The sequence below is a fragment of the Kogia breviceps genome, chromosome 2, assembly GCF_026419965.1.
Source record: "Kogia breviceps isolate mKogBre1 chromosome 2, mKogBre1 haplotype 1, whole genome shotgun sequence".
In the NCBI taxonomy this organism is placed as follows: Eukaryota; Metazoa; Chordata; class Mammalia; order Artiodactyla; family Physeteridae; genus Kogia; species Kogia breviceps.
This window is the reverse complement of record NC_081311.1, coordinates 64,502,288-64,528,717: the sequence shown is the minus strand read 5'-3', so window position 1 is coordinate 64,528,717 and position 26,430 is coordinate 64,502,288. Positions and strand designations below refer to the sequence as shown.

At 40.8% G+C, this 26,430-nt stretch overlaps 2 protein-coding genes across 2 annotated transcripts in view; one reads left to right on the top strand and one right to left on the bottom strand.

Annotated features, from left to right (window-relative positions):
• The window catches only part of TYSND1 (trypsin like peroxisomal matrix peptidase 1), a 1,185,869-nt gene that overhangs the window by 171,916 nt on the left and 987,523 nt on the right, over window positions 1–26,430 (bottom strand). The window lies entirely within an intron of this gene.
• Window positions 300–24,981, top strand: DDX21 (DExD-box helicase 21). The gene is made up of 15 exons (XM_059052680.2): window positions 300–502; window positions 2,418–2,867; window positions 4,027–4,102; window positions 4,828–5,006; window positions 7,054–7,171; window positions 9,672–9,857; window positions 12,403–12,548; window positions 13,261–13,410; window positions 13,792–13,953; window positions 16,070–16,189; window positions 17,359–17,432; window positions 19,706–19,865; window positions 20,858–20,992; window positions 22,703–22,747; window positions 23,317–24,981. Exons 1-15 carry the CDS (start codon window positions 416–418, stop codon window positions 23,584–23,586), a joined length of 2,358 nt encoding a protein of 785 aa, XP_058908663.1. The 5' UTR covers window positions 300–415; the 3' UTR covers window positions 23,587–24,981.

The following is a 26,430-nucleotide window of genomic DNA, read 5'->3' as shown; positions in this document are numbered from 1 at the left end:
ACACATCTCGCGAGTCTGCGAGTGAAAGGACCTTACAAAAGACAGCAATCTAATATAAAGCACTGAAGCGCTATTCAAAACCAACTACAAAGCTTCATTTATCAGGCCGGGGCTAGCGAGAATCTGGGCAGAGTGTGAACGAGAATAAAGCCAGCCTCTGGGTTTCCTACCCTTCTGTAGCTGCCTTCTAGTCCAGGTGCCTTACTCAGCTAATTCAGTGAATCCAGCCACCTAGAGTAGCAGCTACCGTGCAGCTACCATGTGCGCCTCCGCCTCTCGGCACTTTCCGCTTCCGCAGGATACGCTTTGCTACCGGAAGTGACGAAAGCTGGGTGGGCTAAAGAGAAAGCTGGGCTTTCTCTTTCTTTCCACGCGGTAGACGAGAGCGGTCGGCCTATTCTGTTTGTCCTGAGTGATGCCGGGGAAACTTCTTAGTGACGCTGATTTGGAGTCGGACACGGCCATGGCGAAAGTGGAGATGCCGCGAAAGCAAAATGAGAAGGTACCGCCGGGGGTCGAGGGACTTGTGGCAAGACGGGATGGGGTGGGGGCCGGCCGGTAAGAGGAGGGGCCCAGGCTGGGGGCGTGTGGCGCGCCGCGCGTAGCCGGCTAGTCCCGAGACCCGAGGGAGTTTCGACCAAGGGGCGCCCGGGGGTGGGTGGGGGGTGCTCGGTGCTCTCCGCGGGCGGTGGGCGCGCTGCCCAGAGGTCCGCGCGGATCGGAACTGGAGAGCGGGCCGGGTGTCCCACATGGTCCCTGAGTCTGGGCGTCCCGCACCCGGTGCACAGAGTAGGACGGTAATGGTTAGCCCCCACGTTTTGGCCCAGACTCAGACCTACCGGCTTTCGACTAAACTGGCGAGCCCATAAAGCTATCCGCACACGTGTGCGGCGTCCGCGGTGACATTTTTTTTTACCCTAGTAGTGGGAGTACAGTATTTTTGGAAACGGCCCTTAGACGATAAAGTAGTTCAATTGCGCCTAAGGTTTATTGGCCATATTTCCCGTGGAAATGTAGACATGTTGTGATAACTGCACACCATATTTTTTATATAGGCCGCCAGTGTGCGGTAGTCTTAAGTTACCTCGATAGCTGTCTGCCTCCTTGCTGTTACTTCCTGAGATAGCGATTTAACTTGTGACTGAGTGTGTTTTGAGATGAGGTCAGTGAGAACAAAGATTGTCCCTGAACTTGTGTTGTACGTGACTTAGAATGTTTTTTCCTTGCTGTTTCTGGCAAGGAATATTTTGCTGTTGTAGGAAGCCGAGGTAGCACAGACTTGTCCCCACACGTGGGGAGGAAGTGGTCTTGGTTTTACCTGCCTTGCATTAGTCGACGTGTTCTGTTGGGAGATACTGAAATTAGAAGGGACATGACCAACAAACTCCATTGTATTCCAAAGGAGACCACCGGGATTGGAAATCCACTGATTGGTGGAACCAAGGGATGGAAGAATTGAAGTCTTGGGATGAGGTGGACCAGATTGTTTTTCAGATGTCTGAAGGATGGGTCATATGGGAGAGATAATCGTTCATCCATGATTTAAGAGCAGAGGCCAGGCCTGAAGTTTCATGGAGGCAGACTGTAATAGTAGCTCAATGAAGTAGTCCCCATACTAACTAGTTGGCCTGAGGCTCTGCCACAGAGGTCTTAACAGAGGGTAAAACACGTTTTCAGTTATATTAAGTTTTCAGAAATATGAAAAATTGGAGAGGGTCAGACATTTCAAGTAGGAGCCATAATCTGGTTTGGTTTTGAGGTTTCACCCATTCCGTTTTCTTGTAACTTGTGCACTTTGTTTGTCCCTTTAAATTAGGTACACCTTTTTTACACATGGGGTGTTGGACTGTGGGTTTTTATAACTTTTTGGTTCATAACATGTCTTTATGTAAATTTATTTGCGTTTGTGAGATTAGCAAGGCAGATATTATGAATTCCTGTCTTACTTGTAGAGGAATTCTAGCAGAGAAAGAAATCTACTTAACACCATCCATCTTTGGATATACATGGTCTTATTACTCTACCAGAATTAAGTTAAATTGTTCTTGATCACTTCCTGTAGTGTGTGTAGTTTACAATATGTTGGAACATCCCATGAGCCACCCCAAGTCCCATATGAAAAATTGACTTTACAGCTTGTTTGACCACCATGAATTGAATAGTTACCAAGAAGCGTGTTCTTTTCCAAGCTAATGAAGTTATTGATATATTCTTCTTTCCATATAGCCAAGAAATGGTATTAAAAAACATACCGTTTGATTTTTGCCTTATTGCACGATGAAAGTACACATGTTGAAAAATGCCCCCAAATTGTATTCTTCATAATTATGTGATCTTGAATTAATGCAGAATAGATATATTATACAAATGTATCAATGTTTTGTTCATTGTTTGTATTGTCTTTATCGATTTATTAGAAAGGTAAAAAAGAGAAGCGAAAATCTAATAAGACTGAAGAGGCAGCAGAAGAAAAGGAAGAAACGATTTCCCCCAAAGCTAAAAAGGTTAAAAAGAAAGCAGGGCCTTCTGAGGCTGACATGAGTTCTCCTAAGTCCAAAAAGGCAAAAAAGAAAGAGGAGCCATCTCAAGATGACATTATTTCTCCTAAAACCAAAAGTGCGAAAAAATCAAAGGAGCCCTGTGAAAAGACAGTTGTTTCTTCTAAAACCAAAAAACTAATAAAAAATGAGGAGCCTTCTGAGGATGACTTGGGTGCGCCTAAGTCCAAGAAGATGAAGAAAGAAAAAGAAATGAATGGAGAAATTGGAGAGAAAAGCCCCAGCCTGAAGAATGGATTCCCTCATTCTGGACCTGACTCCGACTCCAAGGAAGCTGCCAGTGAAGAAAGTAACAGTGAGTTAGAGCAGGTAAAGTGGCATTTTAATATGTAGAATGTATCTTTCGATGTTGTTTCAGTATGTAATTATTATTAAACGAATTATTTAATAATTGGGAGGAAATTTAATGTGTCAGCACTTCATGGGGGGGCTGTCCCTTGAGCTGCAGGGTGAGACTTCATCTTAAAAACTGCAGTGTTAGAATGCCTCCTTTGCAACTGAGCAGATCTGTTTAAGTTTTGAGAAAGTCTTCTCTCCACACATGGTCTCCTTATTTGCAAGTCAGAAATCAACAGGAGGGATCTGGTTAGGCAAATATGCTCCAGTTTCCCTGTGAGGGGTTTTACCTAATCATGATTAAGTGGAACCACTGAAAAGGTGTTTGCTTGATTGCATAAGTCTTTTTGTATAGGCCATAAACTAACTTGAGTTGAATAAGATACTTAAATGTCCCTTTGGAAGCTAATACTGCTATCTTTCAGAAACTTGGTCATCAAAGAAAAATCCTAAATTGAATAAATAATTTTCTCTTTGCCATAGGTCATGATAAGCATTTAAAAATTTTTCCTGATTATAAAAAATATATACAGCTTTTTAAAATCAGATTATGATTGTACTATATGCAATATTGTAGTTTGCCTTTTCTTATCTTGCCTATATTTTTATATAGGCATTTTCCCCACTTTTAAATATTAAGTATTTTAAATGGTTACATAATACATCATATAAATGTTTAGAAATTCACTTAATTATTTCTCTGTTGGGCATTCAGATTGTTTATAATCAAATAGTGCCAATGTGATCATTTTGTCATAAAATGTTCCTTATTTTCTATGGATGTATATATGAAAGATGTTGCTATGGGAAGGGGTTAATAACCTGTTGAACAGTGTATTGTTCGTTTGGAATGATTGTGGAAAAGTTCTTAGTTAAGTCTGAATGTGTTTTCACTAGCTACACATGGTATATATGTGCTGTATATATTTGCTACAAACTTTTCTTTTGTTAGGATTTTACATATTACTATGATCTATTTCCTTTTCAGATCTTTATTTACCTACCAACGTTTTTGTGTCTTTTTGGTTGATTTAGAAGAAATGTTTTAGAATAGTTTTTCTCAGAAGGCTTTCTGTATTTAGCTTGTAGGGGTAAAGTTACTGATTTCTTTCTGTGGCCCTTTACTTGACAGGAAATAACTGTGGAGCAAAAAGAAGGAGCTTTCTCTAATTTTCCCATATCTGAAGAAACTATTAAACTTCTCAAAGGTAATGTTCTTAGAAATATTGTATAATGTTAGAACATATTATTTGGAAGCACTCCACTGTTTTTGATGAGATGAACTGGGACATGTTCTTATTGGGGGATGATATATGCAACCATATAATGAAGTAGATTTGTATATTTGGTATAGGACTAAACTAGTGATGGCCTTTGCTACCTCTTAAACGAGTGATTAAAATGTGTTCAATACAATATGTATATTCAGAAGTGTAATGACTGATAGTGCTGGTGAAATTAAATAATTGATACCATGTTGGTATTTTCTTTTTTACCTTCTTCCACTTCTTGAGGCATCTCTAGGTTAATGATACCAGCCTGACTCAGAACTCATCTTAGCATAGTGCCTGTGAACCAGGTAGCAAGTCACAAATGCCCAACTTAGGTGTTTTCTGAATCAGGTGTGGCAGTCAGACAGCAAAAACACCTGATTTGCAGGCTTATACTGGCCTTTGGATGAGATTTTGTGACAAGGGGCTCAATCTCTTAAAATAATAAGTGTTTACTATAATTTGGTGCTTTAAAGTTTATTGATATCTTTTATTCAAGCAGATTCTTGCCAGAATATATTTGAACTTGACTTTGTAGATGGGACCAGAATGTAGAATTCCATAATTATGCAAGACCAGAAGCGTGGCTATGCTTTCATTCTCCAGTATGGCTGGGACTTTAAGAATTGCAGTGTCAGATAACATGGTTCATTTGTTCACAGCCCGTGGAGTGACCTTCCTGTTTCCTATACAAGCAAAGACGTTTCACCACGTCTATAGTGGGAAGGACTTGATTGCACAGGCACGGACAGGAACTGGGAAGACATTCTCCTTTGCTATCCCTTTGGTTGAGAAACTTAAGGGAGAACTGCAAGACCGGAAGAGAGGCCGTGCCCCTCAGGTAAATATCTTTAATGCAGTCCTTAGGGGTTCCAAGTCTGCACAGGAAGAGACATTGCTTGAGCATCATTTACATACCCTATTATTGTTTTTTGTTTTTTGGGGTTTTTTTTTTTTTGCTGTACGTGGGCCTCTCACTGTCGTGGCCTCTCCCGTTGCGGAGCACAGGCTCCGGACACGCAGGCTCAGTGGCTATGGCTCACGGGCCCAGCCGCTCCGCGGCATGTGGGATCTTCCCAGACCTGGGCACAAACCTGTATCCCCTGCATTGGCAGGCGGACTCTCAACCACTGCGCCACCAGGGAAGCCCTACCCTATTGTTTTTTATTGGGTTCTCCTTAAGGCCTTTTTCTGGTATTTACTGGAGATCTTTATCTGAAGGTAAACCAGGATAATTCTTTTAAGAATGTTGACTACAAACCTTATATGTTTAAATATTGTAATCTGCCCCCATGGTTGTAATCATCTGTATTATTAATGCTTGCATATTTCTTTCAGACTCTTAGATGTCCCTGGGGCTCACAGGTTTGGTCAGGTTTTGCCTAAAATGGAGAAAGCATTTTTAATAGAGATGCCTGAATAGGAGGAGTATAATTATTCTAGCCCCTGGAATAGTGCCTGGCACATAGTGGATGTTCAGTAAATATCTGTTGGATGGATATACTAAGTTGTTCTTTCTTTATTTATTTATTTTTATTTTTTGGCCGTGTTGGGTCTTCGTTGCTGCACGCAGGCTTTCTTTAGTTGCAGTGAGCAGGGGCTACTCGTTCTTTGTGGTGAGTGGGCTTCTCATTGCAGTGGCTTCTCTTGTTGCGGAGCACGGGCTCTAGACACACGGGCTTCAGTAGTTGTGGCACACGGGCTCAGTAGTTGTGGCTTGCGGGCTCTAGAGCACAGGTTCGGTAGTTGTGGCGCATGGGCTCAGTTGCTCTGTGGCATGTGGGATCTTCCCGGACCAGGGCTCGAACCCATGTCCCCTGCATTGGCGGGTGGATTCTTAACCACTGTGCCACCAGGGAAGCCCCTACTAAGTTTTGTTTTGTTTTGTTTTTTTGTTTTCTTTTTTCTTTTCGGCTTCTCATTGCAGTGGCTTCTCTTGTTGCAGAGCACAGGCTCTAGGCATGCGGGCTTCAGTAGTTGCAGCACGCGAGCTCAGTAGTTGTGGCTCCCAGCCTCTAGAGCGCAGGCTCAGTAGTTGTGGCGCACGGGCTTAGTTGCTCCACGGCATGGGGGATCTTCCCGGACCAGGGCTTGAACCCGTGTCCCCTGCATTGGCAGGCGGATTCTTACCCACTGTGCCACCAGGGAAGCCCGCTAAGTTGTTCTTAAATCATACTTGTTTCATGCTGTTAGCCTATTTGAGGATCTGTAGTGGTTGTGTGTTATGTGTCCTGTTAACTGCTTTAGGATTCAAAGCCCCTCACCATGTTGGCCCTGCCTTACTCTTCTGACTTCCATTCTACTTCAGATTCAGTGTAGTGCAGAGGTTCAGACTCTAGGTTTTGTAGTCTGGCTACCTGAATTTAAATCCAGGCTTGCCTTCTGGTTTTAGAGATCTGTTGTATGTTATTGGAGGTATTATAATACAATTGTACAGTACAGTTGTAGGTAACTTGTGAGAATTAAATAAAAATAATGCATATTAAGCATTTATTAGCTCCTGACACATAGTAAAAGCTCAAATATTAGCTGAAATTATCATCAGCAGTATTAGTCCTTGCTCAAGTTGTTCTTTTCCTGGAATGCTGTTCCTTAAGTACTAGCAGCTCCATGAAACTTATCCCAATTCCTCCAGCTTGCTGTGTGCAACCATCCTAGAGTACCTATTTCTCTTGATTGGTAAGATCACAAGCTTTTCTAGTGGGTAGATTTGTCAGAAACCATATTATATTTACTATTCTCCCACACCACAGTGTATTGCAATGCATATAATAGATGTTTTGAAAATAATTATTAGGATGAGTTGAACCTCCTGGTGCATTCCAGATTTGTTAAGAAACAAATACTGCATAATACTTTGGATTCCATTATTAGTTTTTCCTTTTCAGGTACTGGTTCTTACACCCACAAGGGAGTTGGCAAGTCAAGTAAGCAGAGACTTCAGCGACATCACAAAAAAGCTGGCAGTGGCTTGTTTTTATGGTGGAACTCCCTACGGAGGACAAAGTAAGTAAATCCAATGTGAGGGAAGGAAAATGCCATCTACTGTTGGGTGCCCTGGTTGGATTTCTTCTGACCTTGACATCTGGCTTTACCTACCTGATCTAGTCATTTATGGTGGTTTTCTTTTGTCATTTTTGTGTAAAGGTGGTCAAGCACATGGTCCTGCATGATGATGTATCAAATCCTGTATGCGGTTCTTAGGACTTTTGTATTATTTATCTGCGTTTATCTAAAGGCTGCGATGGTACTTTACTGAGCACAAGAGGATAGAGTCCAGGAACTAGAAAGTCAGAATTCAAGGTTATTTTTATCTTTCAGGGACCTTGGGTCTCTGCCTCTTTTTACTGTAGACAGGCTTTCTTTTTTTTCTGGTCCTAAGGGCCAAATCTTATAGCCCCTGCTGTAGTATTCCATTACTTCCCAGTTCAAGACCTTAAAGCTTTATTTTGTAGAGTAGATATGTAATTTGGGAAGGGATGTAAGCATTTTAAAAGTTTTAGCATTGGACAGATGAATGGGTAAAGAAGATGTGGATCTATACAATGGAATATTACTCAGCCATAAAAAAGAATGAATGCCGTTTGCAGCAACATGGATGCAACTAGAGATTATCATACTAAGTGAAGTAAGACAGACAAAGACAAATATCACCTGATATCACTTATATATGGAATCTCAAAAAATGATACAAGTGGGGCTTACCTGGTGGCGCAGTGGTTGAGAGTCCGCCTGCCGATGCAGGGGACACGGGTTTGTGCCCCTGTCTGGGAAGATCCCACGTGCCGCGGAGCGGCTGGGCCTGTGCCTCTGGAGCCTGTGCTCCGCAACGGGAGAGGCCAAAACAGTGAGAGGCCCGCGTACCACAAAAAAAAAAAAAAAAAAAAAAAAAAAAAAAAAAGATACAAATGAACTTATTTACAAAACAGACTCCCAGACATAGAAAACAAACTTATGGTTTCCAAAGGGGAAAGGTAGGGGGGCTGAATAAATCAGGAGGTTGGGATTAACATGTCCACACTACTATATATAAAATAGATAAACAACAAGGACCTCCTATATAGCACAGGGAACTCTACTCAATACTCTGTAATAACCTATATGGGAAAAGAATCTGAAAAAGAATAGATATATGTATAACTGAATCATTTTGTTGTACACCTGATACTAAGACAGCATTGTAAATCAACTATACTCCAATATAAAATAAAAATTAAAAAATAATATGAAAAGATAAGAATAGAAATCTTAATATTGGCACACAAGGCTTGTGATCATCTCTTTCCAGCTTTGGTGGAACTAACATAGGCTTTGGCATCAGAACGGCCTGGGTCTGAATCTAAACTCTGCTCACAGAGTAACTGTGATTTTTCAGTTCAAGTTGCTTGATTTTTTTGCACTTTAGTTTGTTCATGTATAAAGTAGGGTTGCTAAACTCACCCTGCATTGGTATTGTGAGGATGAAACTGGGTAAGTAGAGTGCCTAGCAGTAGATCTCTTTTTTTTTTAATATAAAAAACTTATTATAAAAAATGTATATTATTTAAAAATTTAGCTCATGGTGTGTCAAAGTATTACTTGCTTTATTCTTGCCTTTTCTTATTAAATCCAGTATGTGGTGAACAGGCTATTTCCTTTTTATTCTTAGGTTTTATAATAATATGTAAAGTTACTATTCCATTTGTTCTTTCTGCTCCATATAATACATAGGTCTGGAAACAATAATTTCTTTTTAACATTTAACTGATTTCATTTCTTTTTATGGTAAAGAGTAGTCATTAGGTCTCCTGATTTAAATTGTTCTAATTTATACTTAAATTGTAATCCTTATACAAACAAACTCTTTTTTTTCGCACAATTCACACACACTGTATTTTATTTTTACAAGAGATAAATAAACTGACAGCAAGTATTGTAAATGGGTGACCACAACAAAAGCAACAATGATTGCAGTTACCAAATATGAAACACACTCATACTATGTCGTAATATTGACATTCAGTCCAGTAATCCTCCCTAGCAGTAGGTTTCTTGACTGCAGTAGCAACCCAATAGAAAGTTGCATCATTACCATCTCATCCTAGTTATATTGAACTCCATTTTTCTGAACATCTCTGTACCTTCTTGGAATATTTGCCCTTCTATCTTGTCATTCTCCATATACCTGCTTACCTTATAGAAAGTTCCCATTTCTTTTAAGATTCTTTTTCACTTTGTGAAATCTTGATACCTTCCTCCAGCAAAGGAAATCATTTATTTCCTGGTGCTACCATCCCCCATTGGTGCATTTTTCTGTTTTGTCATGTAATACACTGGACTGTCACTTCTTACACGTTTCCCCAGCAGGTCAAGGAGTGCCTTGAGCGTCTTTATCTTCAGTAGTTAACATATTACCTTGTACTTGTAGTTAATAAATATTTTAGAATAAAAATGTATCTAACTTGGTATCCCAGATTAATAAAAGGAATTAAAAATACAGCACATTTTATCATTTGTGTTCTTATAGTTGAACGCATGCGGAATGGGATTGATATCCTGGTTGGGACACCAGGTCGTATCAAAGACCACCTGCAGAATGGCAAGCTGGATCTCACCAAACTTAAGCATGTTGTCCTGGATGAAGTTGACCAGATGTTGGACATGGGCTTTGCTGATCAAGTGGAAGAGATTTTATGTGTGGCATACAAGAAAGGTAAACTCCACTTTCAAGCACTGGTATAAGGGATTGGAGGAAGGGTGGTGATTAACTATCTCCTGAAAGTTAAATGAAGCCTTAGGAAGTTGGCAGGTGGCTTATGTTATTCAGGAAAACTTAAATTAAAAAAAAATTTCCAGGACTTCCCTGGCGATCCAGTGGTTAAGACTGTGCTTCTAATGCAGGGGACATGGGTTCAATCCCTGATCGGGGAACTAAGATCCCATATGCTGCTCAGCGCAGCCCAAAAAAATTTTTTTTCCCATCAACTGCACATAATTACAATAGGGAAAATAAAAGAAACCAGCTTGGTATACTTTGCTTTTGGTTTATTTCTTCCTGATTTGTGATATTGTGTGTATGTGTGTGTGTTAACTGTAATCCTACTGTACATATAAAACTCTGAACTGTTTGTGCCATGATTTAATCCTTCTACATATTTTAAGTTTTACATAATATAAATCTGCGTGCAGACATTTTTATGTAGACAGCTTTCTTCAAACATCAGTATTTGGGGGCTTCCCTGGTGGTACAGTGGTTAAGAATGCGCCTGCCAATGCAGGGGACATGGGTTCGAGCCCTGGCTCGGGAAGAGCCCATATGCTGTGGAGCAACTAAACCCGTGTGCCACAACTACTGATCCTGCGCTCTAGAGCTCGCGTGCCACAACTGCTGAAGCCCGCGTACATAGAGCTCGTGCTCTGCAACAAGAGAAGCCACTGCAGTGAGAAGCCCGCACACCGCAACAAAGAGTAGCCCCTGCTCTCTGCAACCAGAGGAAGCCCACGCACAGCAATGAAGACTCAACGCAGCCAAAGATAAAAATAAAAAATAGGGCTTCCCTGGTGGCGCAGTGGTTGAGAATCCGCCTGCCGATGCAGGGGACACGGGTTTGTGCCCCGGTCTGGGAAGATCCCACATGCCGCGGAGCGGCTGGGCCCGTGAGCCATGGCCGCTGAGCCTGCGTGTCCGGAGCCTGTGCTCCGCAACGGGAGAGGCCACAACAGTGAAGCCCGCATACCACACAAAAAAAAATAAAAAAATAAAAAAATAAATAAATAAATTTATAAAAAAATCAGTATTTGGCATCAGTTCTTAAGGATAGATTTACAGAATTGAAATTACTAAATTGAAAGGTATAAATAGTTCATGTTCTTGAATATACTTTGTCAGCTTGCTCTCCAGAAGGGTTTTGTCAGTTACACTGCCATTTGAAATATATGAAAATGCAATGGTATTCTAAGAGCAAACTAAAAAAAATTGGGGTTGGAGAGCTATTTTTAGTACCTGACCTCAGAGGATGAATAGACTAGAATTCTAACCTTAAAGTGTTGATGAAATTCTGGGGAGTATAGATGAGTATAAAATCTGTTCCGGTGTTTATTATAGATTATTTACTTAGTGATTTAAATTGGTTGCTTACTGGGCTTGATTAATTGTTTTCCACTTAGTAGGTCTCATTATAAAGGACAGATTTCCCTCATGGTTCATATAGGCCAATGGTTAGAAAGCAAAACAACTTGAAAATACTCTGGGTATTTCAAGGATCCTTTATAATATATATATATATTTTTTTGGCTTTACACGGGCCCCTCACTGTTGTGGCCTCTCCCATTGTGGAACACAGGCTCTGGACGCGCAGGCTCATGGGCCTGGCCACTCCGTGGCATGGCATGTGGGATCTTCCTGGACTGGGGCACGAACCCGTGTCCCCTGCATCGACAGGCGGACTCTCAACCACTGTGCCACCAGGGAAGCCCCCTACATAAATTATTTAGGCAGCATTTCTTTGCCCATTGGGTACCTCCGTGTCTTGCATTTAAAAAAAAAAAAGAATTATTTATTTATTTTTGGCTGTGTTGGGTCTTCGTTGCTGTGTGTGGGCTTTCTCTAGTTATGGCGAGCGGGGACTACTCTTCATTGTGGTGCGTGGCTTCTCATTGCAGTGGCTTCTCTTGTAGAGCACGGGCTCTAGGTATGCGGGCTTCAGTAGTTGTGACATGCGGGCTCAGTAGTTGTGGCTCGCGGGCTCCAGAGCACAGACTTAGTAGTTGTGGTACACGGGCTTAGTTGATCCGCGGCATGTGGGATCTTCCTGGACCAGGGATCTGACCCATGTCCCCTGCATTAGCAGGCAGATTCTTTTTTTTTTTTTTTTTTTTGTGGTATGCGGGCCTCTCACTGCTGTGGCCTCTCCCGTTGCGGAGCACAGGCTCCGGACGCGCAGGCCTAGCGGCCATGGCTCACGGGCTTAGTTGCTCCGCGGCATGTGGGATCTTCCCGGACCAGGGCACGAACCCGTGACCCCTGCATCGGCAGGCGGATTCTCAACCACTGCGCCACCAGGGAAGCCCAAGCAGGCAGATTCTTAACCACTGCGCCACCAGGGAAGTCCGTGTCTTGCATTTTTGTGTCCTCAATGCCTCGCTTGGCCTCAACTGTTTTCTTTAGAATGCTTATGGACCCTGGAAGAATTGGGTGAGGTAAAATACTGTGTAGGCTTGTTTGACTTATTCATACTGCCTTTTTTTCTCCCGCAAAGATTCAGAAGACAATCCCCAAACATTGCTTTTTTCTGCAACTTGCCCTCATTGGGTTTATAATGTTGCTAAGAAATACATGAAATCTACATATGAACAAGTGGACCTGATTGGTAAAAAGACCCAGAAAACGGCAATAACTGTAGAGGTAAATGATTCATTCAGTTGCTGGCATTAGTAATTGTATATAAATTTTTTTACCTGTTGGATAGTATTAAGACTGGCAAAAGCAAACTTCTTTTCCAAATAAATACTAAATCCATGTGAAAAGCCACGTGAAGTTATATTTCTATTTGAGTTGTATATGGTATCTGTGTTTTCTAAATTTCATCATCTGGAAGCCTGATCGCAGAATCTTTTGGAACCTTATTCTGTCTGAATTAGTAAGCAGAGTGACATTACACCTAGAGTTTATACACTAGAGGGCAGCAGAGAATCCTAGTGTTTATGTTGAAGCTGTTTTTATCTTAGGGTCTGGGACCTAGGTGAATTTGTTGCACCCAAGAAATAGACCTGTACGGAAACTGACTACTGACTGCATTTTTAAGTGGATAAAAGGACAAAACACAGAGGCTTTTCCCCTGTCAGTTATGTGGTTTCTTGTAGCGATCTAGGGAATGGTATTTGTTTTCCTACATTACCTGTATTAGGTCAGAAAATGGATAAAGAAGCCAGATGCTCTTTGGAGAAAGGGGAAGGGCTCTCTTCTTTAGGGGTTTAGTTTTTTTCCTCTAAACGGTGGTAGAAGTTTGCTCTAGTCAGGCTTAAACAATTGCTTCTAGTATCATTAGGGTTGAGCAGGTGATTTTAGATTCTGACTAGGTTTTACTAAATAATCTTTTTTTTCCTTCTTTCCTAAGCATCTGGCTATCAAGTGCCACTGGACACAAAGGGCAGCAGTTATTGGGGACGTGATCCGAGTGTACAGTGGTTATCAAGGGCGCACTATCATCTTCTGTGAAACCAAAAAAGAAGCCCAGGAGTTGTCACAGAATGTGTCTGTAAGGCAGGTTGGTCCTTCCCCTCTCTTCCGTTTTAGGGAGAAAGTATCTTTCAATTAATAGAGTATACAACTTAGCGCTCATCTGATCTGCCCATCTCACCTCACAGATGAAGAAAGGGTAGCTCAAACCCAATGTTACCCTGACAAAGTAGGTTTGATCACTCATGTTTGGTGTTCTTTATCTTGTAATTATAGTTGGATACAGTTGATTTCATGACCAAGGGTTGGAAATTTGAGGCTTGTCCATGTAAGGCACATTTTCCCCTTTGTATTATTTTCAGCAGAAGTGTCACCAAAATATGAATGTCTTTATAGGCCTAATTGGTGATTTTAAAAGTACCTGTATTGTAGGATCTGGTGTTCTTAACTGAGCTTATTTCTTTGGCAGGATGCCCAGTCATTACATGGAGACATTCCACAGAAGCAAAGGGAAATCACCCTGAAGGGTTTTAGAAATGGTGATTTTGGAGTTTTGGTTGCAACCAATGTTGCTGCACGTGGGTTAGACATCCCCGAGGTTGATCTGGTTGTACAGAGTTCTCCACCAAAGGTAAGTGTTTTACACTTAGATTTTACTTTGTTGTTTCTTTTGGGTGCTAAAACAAATTGGAAGTTGTATCTCTTCCTTTCCCGTGATTAGTAATAGCTTTCTCTTGGGTGTTATGTTGCTAAGGGTGATTTTAAAATGAACCTCCTGGGGCTTTCCTGGTGGCACCGTGATTGAAAGTCCGCCTGCCAATGCAGGAGACGGGTTCGAGCCCTGGTCCGGGAGGATCCCATGTGCCACGGAGCAACTGGGCCCGTGAGCCACAACTACTGAGCCTGTGCTCTGCAGCCCATGAGCCACAACTGCTGAAGCCTGTGTCCCTGGAGCCAATGCTGTGCTACAAGAGAAGCCACTGCAATAAGCCTGCACACCACAGTGAAGAGTAGCCCCCGCTTGCCACAGCTAGAAAAAAGCCCGCACAGCAACGGAGACCCAACGCAACCAAAAATTAAATAAATGAAAGAATAAGTAAATTAATTAAATAACTAAAATAAAATAAATAAATAGAATGAACCTCCTTAGAACTGACAGTTGAGGGGAAGTGCAGTGAGTGGCCAGAGGTTGGCAAGATAGTTTCTGGTCAGAGGGAGTCCTGAAAGGCTGCATGGTGGGGGTAGTGCAATTTTGAACTAGACTTTGAAGATAGGTAAGACTTAGATGGGGTGGTAGTAGGGTAGATAAACTTGTGAGCTAGAGGACAGGGAAGGGAGAAAAGGCCTGTATTTAACAGCCTCTGTAGTTAAAACTGCTTTGGTTTGTATATGATAGGAACTGCCCAAAGAGGGCCCTGAAGCATAGTTTATGTAGTGTGGACAGTGCTTCACTTACATATAAGTTAGTCTGAAGGAACTTGTTCCCATCACTTCAAGCGTGAAGATACCATTACCCCCAAATGTGGCAAATCCCTCAGGATTAATGTCATTCACAGTGATGGAAAAACACATTACTGCGAAGCCACTGTTTCTTGTAAAGGAAGTCCCATACGTGTGTGCCAGCGACTTGTTTAAATAGCCTGTGTACCTGTGCTGTCCAGTATGGTGGCCACAGCCACATGGGACTGTTCAGCACTTGAAAGGCAGCTCGTCTGAATTGACATGTGTGCTGTAAGTATAAAATATACAGTGGAGTTTTAAAAATTTCAAACTTTCTATTATGCACAGTGGATTTTGAAGACTTATGGAAAAAGAACATGTAATATTTCATTGATAACTTGTTTTGTAGAGATAGCATACTGAAATGATAAACTTGTGGATATATTGGGTTAAATAATAATAAAATTAACTTTTTAAATTTTTTTCTATTTTTTTAAATTTTCTGGGGGGGATACGCGGGCCTCTCACTGTTGTGTCCTCTCCCGTTGCGGAGCATAGGCTCCAGACGCGCAGGCTCAGCAGCCATGGCTCACGGACCCAGCCGCTCCGCGGCATGTGGGATCTTCCCGGACCGGGGCACGAACCCGTGTCCCCTGCATTGGCAGGCGGATTCTCAACCACTGCGCCACCAGGGAAGCCCAAAATTAACTTTTTTTAGCTTTTTAGTATGATTACTAGAACGTTGACTATTAAAATTACATATATGTTTCTGTTGGACAGTACTATTTAGATAATGCTTTTTGCAGATTTACCCACAGAATAGGGATGACTCTTCTAGAGGTTTTTAAAATTTTTTTATAGTTCTTTAATTAATTAGTTAATTAATTTTATTTTTGGCTGCATTGGGTCTTCGTTGCTGCATGCAGGCTTTTCTCTAGTTCTGGCGAGGAGGGGCTACTCTTCCTTGCGGTGTGCAGGCTGCTCATTGTGGAGCACGGGCTCTATGCGTATGAGCTTCAGTAGTTGTGTCATGTGGGCTCAGTAGTTGTGGTTCACAGGCTTAGTTGCTCCGCGGCATGTGGGCTCTTCCAGGACCAGGGCTCGAACCCATGTCCCCTGCATTGGCAGGCATATTCTTAAACACTGTACCACCAGGGAAGTCCCTGCAGTTCTTTAATTTAAATTGAAGTGCTTGGGAGCCTCTCCCAGCCCCCCGCCTATAACCACCACACTTGCCTCTGCCTAGGCTACTCAGGTTTATGTCTCTCTTTGTTGTTCACTGTCACTGATGTATTTTACTTCAATAGGATGTGGAGTCCTACATTCATCGTTCTGGGCGAACAGGTAGAGCTGGAAGGACTGGGATTTGCATCTGCTTTTATCAGCACAAGGAAGAATATCAGTTAGCCCAAGTGGAACAAAAAGCGGTAAAACTATTTTCTAAGCCTTCACTCAGCAAACGTTGAGTTTTAAAGTCAGTCTTTGGTCTCTTTATTCAGTTTTTATTAACTTGAAATTATTTTTATTTCTAGCACATGGCCATGACTGAAAGCTTGTGGTTAAATATGTGTTTTATATATTGTCCTATGATATACAGCCCATTTTAAATACTTTGCATTTGAAAGCAGTGGTTTTGTCTTCATATTTATAATGACAAGAGGTCTTTTTTATATTTGAGAGGCGGTTTTCAGACAGTTTTCAGATACACTGTGAACGCACCAGAAATACTTAAGTGTAGATTTAGGGGGTTATAGGAATTGCTTGAAAACCAAAAAGATGAGAATATGTTAAAAGGATAAATTTTTAAATGGGAAAGAAGACATTGATTTTCTTTACAGAAGAGTTTTGTAAGGAAATTCTTATGCTGGTACTTCCTCCTCTGGGAGGTGGAGCTTAATCTCCCCACTTCACCGTCAGTGGACGGTATTTAGTGACTTGCTTACAAAGAGTGGAGTAGGGTCAGGGGGGAGGACTTTCCAGGGCAGAAAGCAGGCGAACACTACCTGGTCAGGTGATCATGGTCGACATCAGTGGTAAGCAGGTGCCCCTGATATGATGTAATGAAACCAATCATCTTCCCCCCAAATCCATAACCGCAATCTAAGGATGTAAAAAACTGCTGTTCACAAATTGAGGGACATTCTACAGAATACCTGACCAGCACACTTTAGAACTATCAAGGTCTTGAAAACCAAGGAAAGACAAATTACCACAGATTAGAGAAGACTAAGAAGACATGTTGACTAAATGTAATGTGGTGTCCTGGGTCGACTATCAATAGGAAAAGGATATTAGTAGAAAAACTAGTGAAATTCGAATGAACTCTGGAGTTCAGTTAATAGTGTAACAATGTTGGTTTTTTAGCTGTGACAAATGTACCAAAGTAATAACAAAGTAATAGGTGCAGGTAGACAAGAACTGTGTACTATCTTTGCAACTTTTCTATAAATTTAAAACCTTAATAAGATAAAAAGTTTATCTTTTAAGTATGTAACAGGTATGTTTGGTAAATATTAAAAAATTGGGGGAATACTAATCTCAACAGAAACAATTGATGGCCTCATTGTACATTAAGTTATGGTTCATTTTCTTATAGGGAATTAAATTTAAGAGAATAGGTGTTCCTTCTGCAACAGAGATAATAAAAGCTTCTAGCAAAGATGCCATCAGGTATGTTCCCTACCACTGCTGTGGTCTGTTTTACTGCTTGCTCTATTTATTACATGTTTGTATGCAGTAATGGGATTTAGCCTTTTAAAATTTATTTATTCATTGCTTTAAAAATTGATAACCTGCTTGTTAAAAAATAGGCTGTGCTTAGAAAACAAAAACTCTTGTTTTGGGCTTCCCTGGTGGCACAGTGGTTGAGGGTCCGCCTGCTGATGCAGGGTACACGGGTTCGTGTCCTGGTCCGGGAAGATCCCACATGCCGTGGTGCGGCTGGGCCCGTGAGCCATGGCCGCTGAGCCTGTGCGTCCAGAGCCTGTGCTCCGCAACGGGAGAGGCCACAACAGTGAGAGGCCCGCATACCGCCAAAAAAAAAACAACACAAAACTCTTGTTTCTATTCATCCCTACCCAATCCTGTTCACCAGAGGAAACCACTATTAATAGTTTGGTTTGTCTTGGGCATTTTAAGTAACTGTACCTTACATATCGTGTAGGAAAAAGTTATGGTAAATGTCTAGATGGTGAGGATTAGATTAAGAGTGTCATTGGAGGTGCTACTGGCATGGGGGCAAGAAAATTTTTTGTGTGTGCAATTGTCCTACAAGTTGAAGAATATTTAATTATTTTTTATTGAACTATAGTTGATTTACAATATTGTATTAGTTTCAGGTATATAGCAAAGTGATTCAGGTGTGTGTGTGTGTGTGTGTGTTTATAATTTTGCAGATTTCTTTTCCATTACAGGTTATTACAAGACATTGAACATAGTTCCCTGTGCCATATAGCAAATCTTTGTTGTTTATTTTATGTATAGTAGTATGTATCTGTTAATTCCATACTCCTAATTTATGCTTTCTACCCCTCACTCCCCACCCCCAGCCTTCCCCTTTGGTAACCATGTTTGTTTTCTATATCAGTGCATGTATTTGTTTTGTAAATAGGTTTATTTGCATTACTTTTTAGATTCCACATATAAGTGATATAATTTGTCTTTGTGTGGCTTAACTTCATTTGTATGATAATTTCTGGGTCTATCCATGTTGCTGCAAATGGCAATATTTCATTCTTTTTTATGGCTGAGTAAAATTCCATTGTATGTATGTACCACATCTTTATCCAGTCATCTGTTGCTGGACACTTAGGTTGCTTCCATGTCTTGGCTATTGTCAGTAGTGCTTCTAGGAACATTAGGGTGCATGTATCTTTTTGAATTAGAGTTTTCTCCAGATATATGCCCAGCAGTGGGAACTATCATGTGGTACTTCTATTGTTAGTTTTTTTGTTTGTTTGTTTGTTTTCCTTACATTTTTGGTAGAATTCACCAGTAGTACTTTTTTTTTTTTTTTTTTTTTTTTTGCGGTACTCGGGCCTCTCACTGTCGCGGCCTCTCCCGTTGAGGAGCACAGGCTCCAGACGCGCAGGCTCGGTGGCCATGGCTCACGGGCCAGCCGCTCCGCAGCATGCAGGACCCCCCCGGACCGGGGCACGCACCTGTGTCCCCTGCATCGGCAGGCAGACTCCCAACCACTGCGCCACCAGGGAAGCCCCTATTTTTAGTTTTTTAAGGAACCTTTGTACTGTTTTCCACAGTGGCTGTACCAATTTACATTCCCACGAACAGTGTAGGAGGGTTCCCTTTTCTCCACACCCTCTTTTCTCCACACCCTCTTTTCTCCACACCCTCTCCGGCATTTATTGTTTATATAGACTTTTCGATGATGGCCCTTCTGACCACTGTGAGGTGATACCTCACTGTAGTTTTGATTTGCATTTCTCTAGTAATTGGCATTGTTGAGCATTTGTTCATGTGCCTATTGGCAATGCATATGTCTTCTTTGGAGAAGTGTCTATTTAGGTCTTCTGCCCATTTTTTTGATTTGCAAGGATATTTAGCTGTTTAGCATCCCTGGTTGTGCAGTGTATTCCTGGGAGGTGAGTGATGTTGGTATTATAAAAACCAGAAAGGTTCCAACTGTTTTCCAAATGTTTCCAGGTGGTGAGCTACATCCCTTGCTTCAGAACCAGAGTCTGAGCAACATTTTTAGAGTGCTTTCCACAATTACCATTATAAATATGTGAGATCCTTATTTAAAAAATAGAGAGGGAGGGTTCATGATCAAAAGAAATGCTAAGTATTATACACTGCATCAAAATGATGTTAGACATATGCAAGATTTGGTTTCAAAGATACTGATTTATCTTGAGATGATGTCTTGAAAATGAAATCTGTCCTCTTCTGTCCTTTCTCCGAACAAATATATTCTCAAACCACAGGCTTTTGGATTCTGTGCCTCCCACTGCGATTGGTCACTTCAAGCAGTCAGCCGAGAAGCTGATCGAGGAGAAGGGAGCCGTGGAAGCCCTGGCAGCAGCCCTGGCCCATATTTCAGGTGCCACGTCAGTCGACCAGCGCTCCTTGATCAACTCAGATGTGGTAAGGGTCCCTGTCAAATTCCTGACACTTTATAATTTAGAGTTTGAGCAGGATTCAGAAGTGTTCCATTGAAACTTCCAGTTGTTTTAACTTTTTCATGAAGGTTGAGATATATATATAAAAACACAAGCCCATAGGGACAGAAAGTAGATTAGTGGTTGCAGTGAGGGAATGGCAGTGACTGCTAACGGGAATGTGGGGTTTTGTGTTTGGGGTTAGGGGGTGGATAATGACATGTTCTGGAATTTGAGATAGTGGTGATGATTGCAAATCTTGTGAATATACTAAAAAACCTCTGAATTTTATACATTAAAATGGCAAATTTTATGGTATGTGAATTATATGTCAAGTTTTTTCATCCTAAAAAAACCCAATCATGTGGACACGTAAGTGCATATGATACATTTAGCCAGCATACCTAGAAACTTAAGAAGGTGGTGCTTTTTTTTTAAGTTGAAATTGTTGAGATAATTGTAGGTTCACATAAAGTTTTAAGAGTGCATACAGAGGGCTTCCCTGGTGGCGCAGTGGTGGAGAGTCCGCCTGCCGATGCAGGGGACCACGGGTTCGTGCCCCAGTCTGGGAAGATCCCACATGCCGCACAGCGGCTGGGCCGGTGAGCCATGGCCGCTGAGCCTGCGCGTCCGGAGCCTGTGCCCCGCAACAGGAGAGGCCACAACAGTGAGAGGCCCTCGTACTGCAAAAAAAAAACAAAAAAGAGTTCATACAGAGAGATTCCTTGTACACTTTGCCAGTTTCCCCCAGTGGTGACATTTTGCAAAAGTGTACTGTCACAGTCTGGATACCAACACTAGCACAGTCCACCAATCTTATTCAGAGTTCCCCAGTTTTACTTGTACTAAAATGGTGGGGTGGGAGGCATATGCTTTTAGGAAGAGCTTTTCCATAACTATTTCAGAAACATGAGGACAAGTGCTTACCACTTATGTTTTGTTTCTGAGACTTTAACTTTGTTCCCCTTTCTTCCATAGGGCTTTGTGACCATGATCTTGCAGTGCTCAATTGAAATGCCGAATATTAGTTATGCTTGGAAAGAACTTAAAGAGCAACTGGGTGAGGATATTGATTCCAAAGTGAAGGGAATGGTCTTTCTCAAAGGAAAGCAGGTAAGGCTGGGGCTTCTTTTGTGACCTCGCCTTGGTTCCTTAGCTTCATGCTGGCAATAGAACACTGTACGGTAGCTTCTCCCTGTTCTATGGGGATGCTGCACATTTTCACTCTATATATAGTCTTCTCTGGGCATTGTCATCCATGACCCTCAGTTGCCACTTAGTCGTTGACAGCTACTCTCTGTGTATCTGTAACCTGAACTATTTGCATGAAGTGCCAGACTTGAAGATCCAGCTGCTTCCCTGACATCTCCACCCAGATCGGGTTTATTAAGCACCTTAATACAAACTTATTCAAAATTGAATTCAAAATATAAAATCTTGCCTTCCAAACCTGGTGTTCTTTCTTCTGACTCCTGCTCTCAGTTAATGGCACAGACTAGCACAGCAGTTCTCATACATTTTGGTCTTAGGACCTCTTTACATTCTTAACAAATGTTGGGGACACCAAAAAGCTTTTGTTTAGATGGGTTATATCTATTGATATTTCGAGTATTAGAAATGAAGACTGAAATTCTAATAAAGCATAAGAATATCATTTTCTGTTAGTCATCTGAACAATATCACATGTAATGTAGTGTCTGGTAAACTCCCCTCTACCCTTAATGAGAGTGAAAAGGACAGAACATTTTAGTATTATAAAAATATTTTTGACTTTGTGGAAACCCTCCCCCCAAAAAAATCTCAGGGTTCCAGGGGTGCATGGACTATACTTGGAGAACTACTGGCTTGTGAACCATATCAGGTTTATTTTCAACTCATTGCTTGTCTGACCATGTTTTCACCTCCTTAAGCAACTCCACATAATCTATGGGATAAAGTCCCAACTTTCACATGGAGCTTCTTCACGAGCTGGCTTCTGTCCTCCTTACCAACTTCATCTCTGTCTCCTCACCAATGCCCTCCACTCCCAACAATGCCGAGTACATCTTGCTTTCTTTCATCCTTATGCTCAATCCACTGTTTATACAGTATTTCTTATCTCCATGGTATCCTTTATGACTTGGTCTTAAGTCTTTGTGAAGCTTCCCCTGGCCGAATGGCAGAGTTGGGGGCACCTCTACGTATACTTCACGGTTCTTAAGGTATAGCTTTATTCATGTAAATTTTGCCTTGCTGTGCTTGCTTACTGACTGAGAGCCTCAAGAACACGGTGGCTGAGTCAAGGGCCAAAACTTTTCTAGACGTCTCTGTACTGCAATGAGTTGCCTGGTATTGAGTACTTAGTAAATATGTGAATGAAGATTCCCACAAATGGCATCAGTACCTGATGCTACCTGTGGTTATAATTGGGTAAACTGTTGGGTGGAAGGGATATTTAAGAGCCATACTGACCAGGTTTTTAAAAGCTGCTTTTACCAGCTGTGGGGCCTTAGACAAGTGAGTTAGCCTCTCCAAGCCTGTTTCCTCAGCTATAAAATGTAGCTAATAGCTCCGTGAGGATTAGCACAGTGTGAAAGCCAAGAATGATCTCTAGTCAGTTCTAAGTAGTTTTGAGTCTTTTAAAAAAATATCCCTGCCTTTTTATTATTGTGCTTTGGGTGGGAGGTATTATGTGTTGGGGCTTGGTCTAAAGTTTATCTAAAATGGATACCTGGTTTGTTTGGGTTGTTTCTTTTACATAATACCTGGTCTTTTGGAGTCATTTAAGGTGCATTTTATAATTCTTGTCAAAGTGAATTAACTGGCATTTGTTTTGATTTCTAGGGTGTTTGCTTTGATATCCCTACTGCATCAGTAACAGAAGTACAGGTATTCTTTTCTCTTAGATTTTGAAGTTAACATATCTAAACAGTAAAATATTTATTATTTAAAATATAGAACAATAGAAAGGGAAACAATAGCTCTAGTCCCTTTACTAAAAATAATTAAGAATTATATTTTAGTATTTTTTCTCCTACCCTTTTTATACTAATATTTTTCTTATTCAGCCTGCCTGTTTTCCTTTTTTCCTTTCTACAGCATTGTGAACAATATCCAGCTTTTTTCACAAACCCCATGTATGTTACACGGGGTTTATATAGACATTTTAAATTGCTATGTCTTTATTCCGTACTGCTGTGAGAAATATGTTTGCAAGTAGTATATTTATGTTTCACTACCTGACAGCTGTGGATACCCTGTAGTAATTGAATTGAGTAACTGATGAGGGTATATCTCATAGTGAAACTTATTTTATTTTTGACCAGTGATCTTTTAAGCACAGGTTATCAGTCACGTTTTTCTTTAGAAAAAGGGATAAAATGTTATCTTTCTTATGCCTTTTAAAACCAAATTCAGTAAAAATCAAAGCAGATAAAAAGAAAACCATCTCTCAACAGGAAAAATGGCATGATTCACGGCGCTGGCAGCTTTCTGTGGCCACAGAGCAACCAGAGCTAGAAGGACCACGGGAAGGATATCGAAGCTTCAGGGGACAGCGGGAAGGAAACAGAAGCTTCAGGGGGCAGCGGGAAGGCAATCGAGGTCTCAGGGGACAGCGGGAAAGAAATAGAAGCTTCAGAGGACAGCGATCCGGAGGTGGCAACAAAAGTAACAGATTCCAAAACAAAGGCCAGAAGCGGAGTTTCAGTAAAGCATTGGGACAGTAATTTGAAGTAGAGGATTTATGTGGCAAAAACAGAACTATGTTCAGCAACAGGAAACTGTTATTTTTCATACAAAGTTAAAAGCACATTGTATTTCCTTCCTGACCAAGTCCCCATCTCATCGAGAGAGACAAGCTTCATCTAAATTATTTCATCTGATCATTGTCATTTATAACTTTGTTGCCACTTCTGTATCGGGTATTCCTTTGGAAAAGGTGTGTAAATTCATTACATATTCTAATGCAGTGTCTATAAGATAAAATCAAGCATGTATCTGCTGATACTTGTGAAGTTGACCTGTCTTTATACTTAGAGGTGTCTCTTAATAGTGTCCTTCCTAAATACCATGGGGAACGCAACAGCTTCTGGAGAAGCACTTTGAGCACTCAAGGCTTTGTTCTGTAATTGGTATTCCTCAGCCACTTGCCTAACATTTACTCCTATGGTCCTATAATGTATCTTCTGAGAATTAATACTGAGCAATGTTTTGAAGCAAGATTCAAACTCAGCTGGGATGTAACACAGTTTATGCCAGCATATGCTCTAGATTTGGAGGTGGTGATACATTTGATAGGAGATAGTATATAGATTAGCCATTGTTATGTGCATTTTGATACATTACTAGCTTCTCAATACAAGGTGATTCATGCTTCAGTGAATTCTTCACAGATTAAAAAAATATATATATGTACATATAGAAGTATTTTACTAGAAAGCAAGTATCCTTAAGGAATTCCAAGTGTATCGCATGGCCCAGTAACTTTCTTCATAAGTAAGGGGACAGGATAAATGGTGCTTGATGATAACATACTCCACTTCCTATTGGAAGATTAACATTATTTACCAAGGAGGAACTAAAGGAGTAGGGGTCAGAGATTTGCATGGCTGAAGAGTCAAAAAAAAGCGCCGAAAATATATTCCACATGCAAGAAGGAAACATATGTATTGAGAGCAAAGAAAAGAACAAGTGAAGGTGTGGGATAAAGCATTCTTTTAATGGTGAAAACTTAATGGGTCATTAATGTTTCTAGAGTTAAACTTCTAATGGGCAAGCTGGGAATTTTAGGTAGAATGATCCAACTTAGTTTCTCAAGGCTAGTTCCTTTAGCCACATATAGGATCTCTTTATTAGACTGCTACTCTGTTGATAGGTTGCAGCTACCTAGAGACTTCCTTTTAAGACAAACTTTATATGGTTATTTTTAAGTTGTTACTTTGAGGGAACTGAAGAACTTAATATAGCCCCTGGCCCGATATTGCTCTGAGGTCTCGAGTATTATTTCTCTGGGAAACCTTGTGCAGGAGCTTACACATAACATTGTCTTCTTGCCTTAATTCCTAGAAATTCTGTATTGGGAATCTCAGGAAATAAACTGTGACTGACAGGAGGAGTTCAAATACATGGCCTGTCTTGTTTTCATTTAATTATTTTGAACAACTGAAATCTTTATAGGCACTGGTTTCTCTGGCTGGGTCTTTATATCCAACTGCTTCTTAGTCACCTTTGCAGTAAGGGGCTCAGGTAACCAACTCAACTCCTTGATTCTTGAGGCAGCATCCTTTTTCTGTTTGGACTTCATTTCTGTCCTTGCATCCTGACTGGATGTTTCTCTGTTCTCAAATTCTCTTGGCTTTTATTCCTTGATCCACTTGACAATTTTATCGCTTGACCTTCTCGTGGTTTCCCATCAAGCCAGAGGGAGCCAAGGGGAGGTAGCTATTTGACCAATAACTCGTGCCTTGTGGATCATGTTTTATTAAATTCTGGTTTTGCTGAGATGCTGAGCATACTTAAATAACAACCAAAACATTTAAGTTTGGGTAAGAATGGGTTACTTTATCAAGTAGATTAAAAGGACAGTGTACTGTACTTGTCCTTTAGGAAGAAATAATCAGGCATAAATCAAGAGTAAGGGGGAAGATTAATGGGAATTTCACTTTACACAACTTAGGACAACATGGCTGTTTTAGTAAATGAAGCTAAAGTTTCTCCTGGATCCCAGAATTCAAACCATATTTATAAATGCATAATTCAGCTACTGTACGGTTTAAATGGGCTTCTTGTGCTAGCCTGGGAAATGTTAGCATTTTTACTATTTTCTACAGAGAAAATATTTTCCAGTTTATGTATCAAACAACTCAATGAACTTTTAAAATACCAATTTTTATGTTGGAACTATCTGTGCAGCAGTTTCTTTACAGTTATAAAGTGTTTTTACTGTAAAATTGAGTTAATGTATAAAAATACAGCTTTATGCCATAATAAAGTTAGTATTTACTATTTATGTTTTTGGTGACTTTTTCCCTAAAATTGAAGCTTGAAATTTTTGTTTTAAACATAGTAAGTGATGGGTATAAAAATCCAAACATAGAAAAAACAAGCCAGTCACCACATATCCAACATATTTGTGAGCATCTCTTCCTGGAATTCGTTTACAAAACGAATCATTCCTTCAGTTTTGTGAATTGCATTTCCCTCCGTTTGTGCATCCTTTACTGTAAGTACAGATCTGTGCCTTTTTTTTTTTAAGTTCCCCGACCAGGGATCCAACTAGCACCCCCTGCAGTGGAAATGCAGAGGCTTAACCACTGGACCAGCAGGGAAGTCCCTGTGCCATTTCTGATGACTGTGCCATCTCATAGTATCTCATAGTATGAACATGTTATTTTAGCTTTATTATAAACAACCCTAAAATGAATGCCTTTGTGTAATCTTTGTGTACTTGTCTGATTGTCACTGTAGGAGTGCATGGTCAAAGTGAATGTATTTTAAATTTTGATGCAAGTTGCTCTCCAAAGCAGTTCCAGTTTACGTTCCTACCCTACAGCCTAGGAGAGAACCTGTTT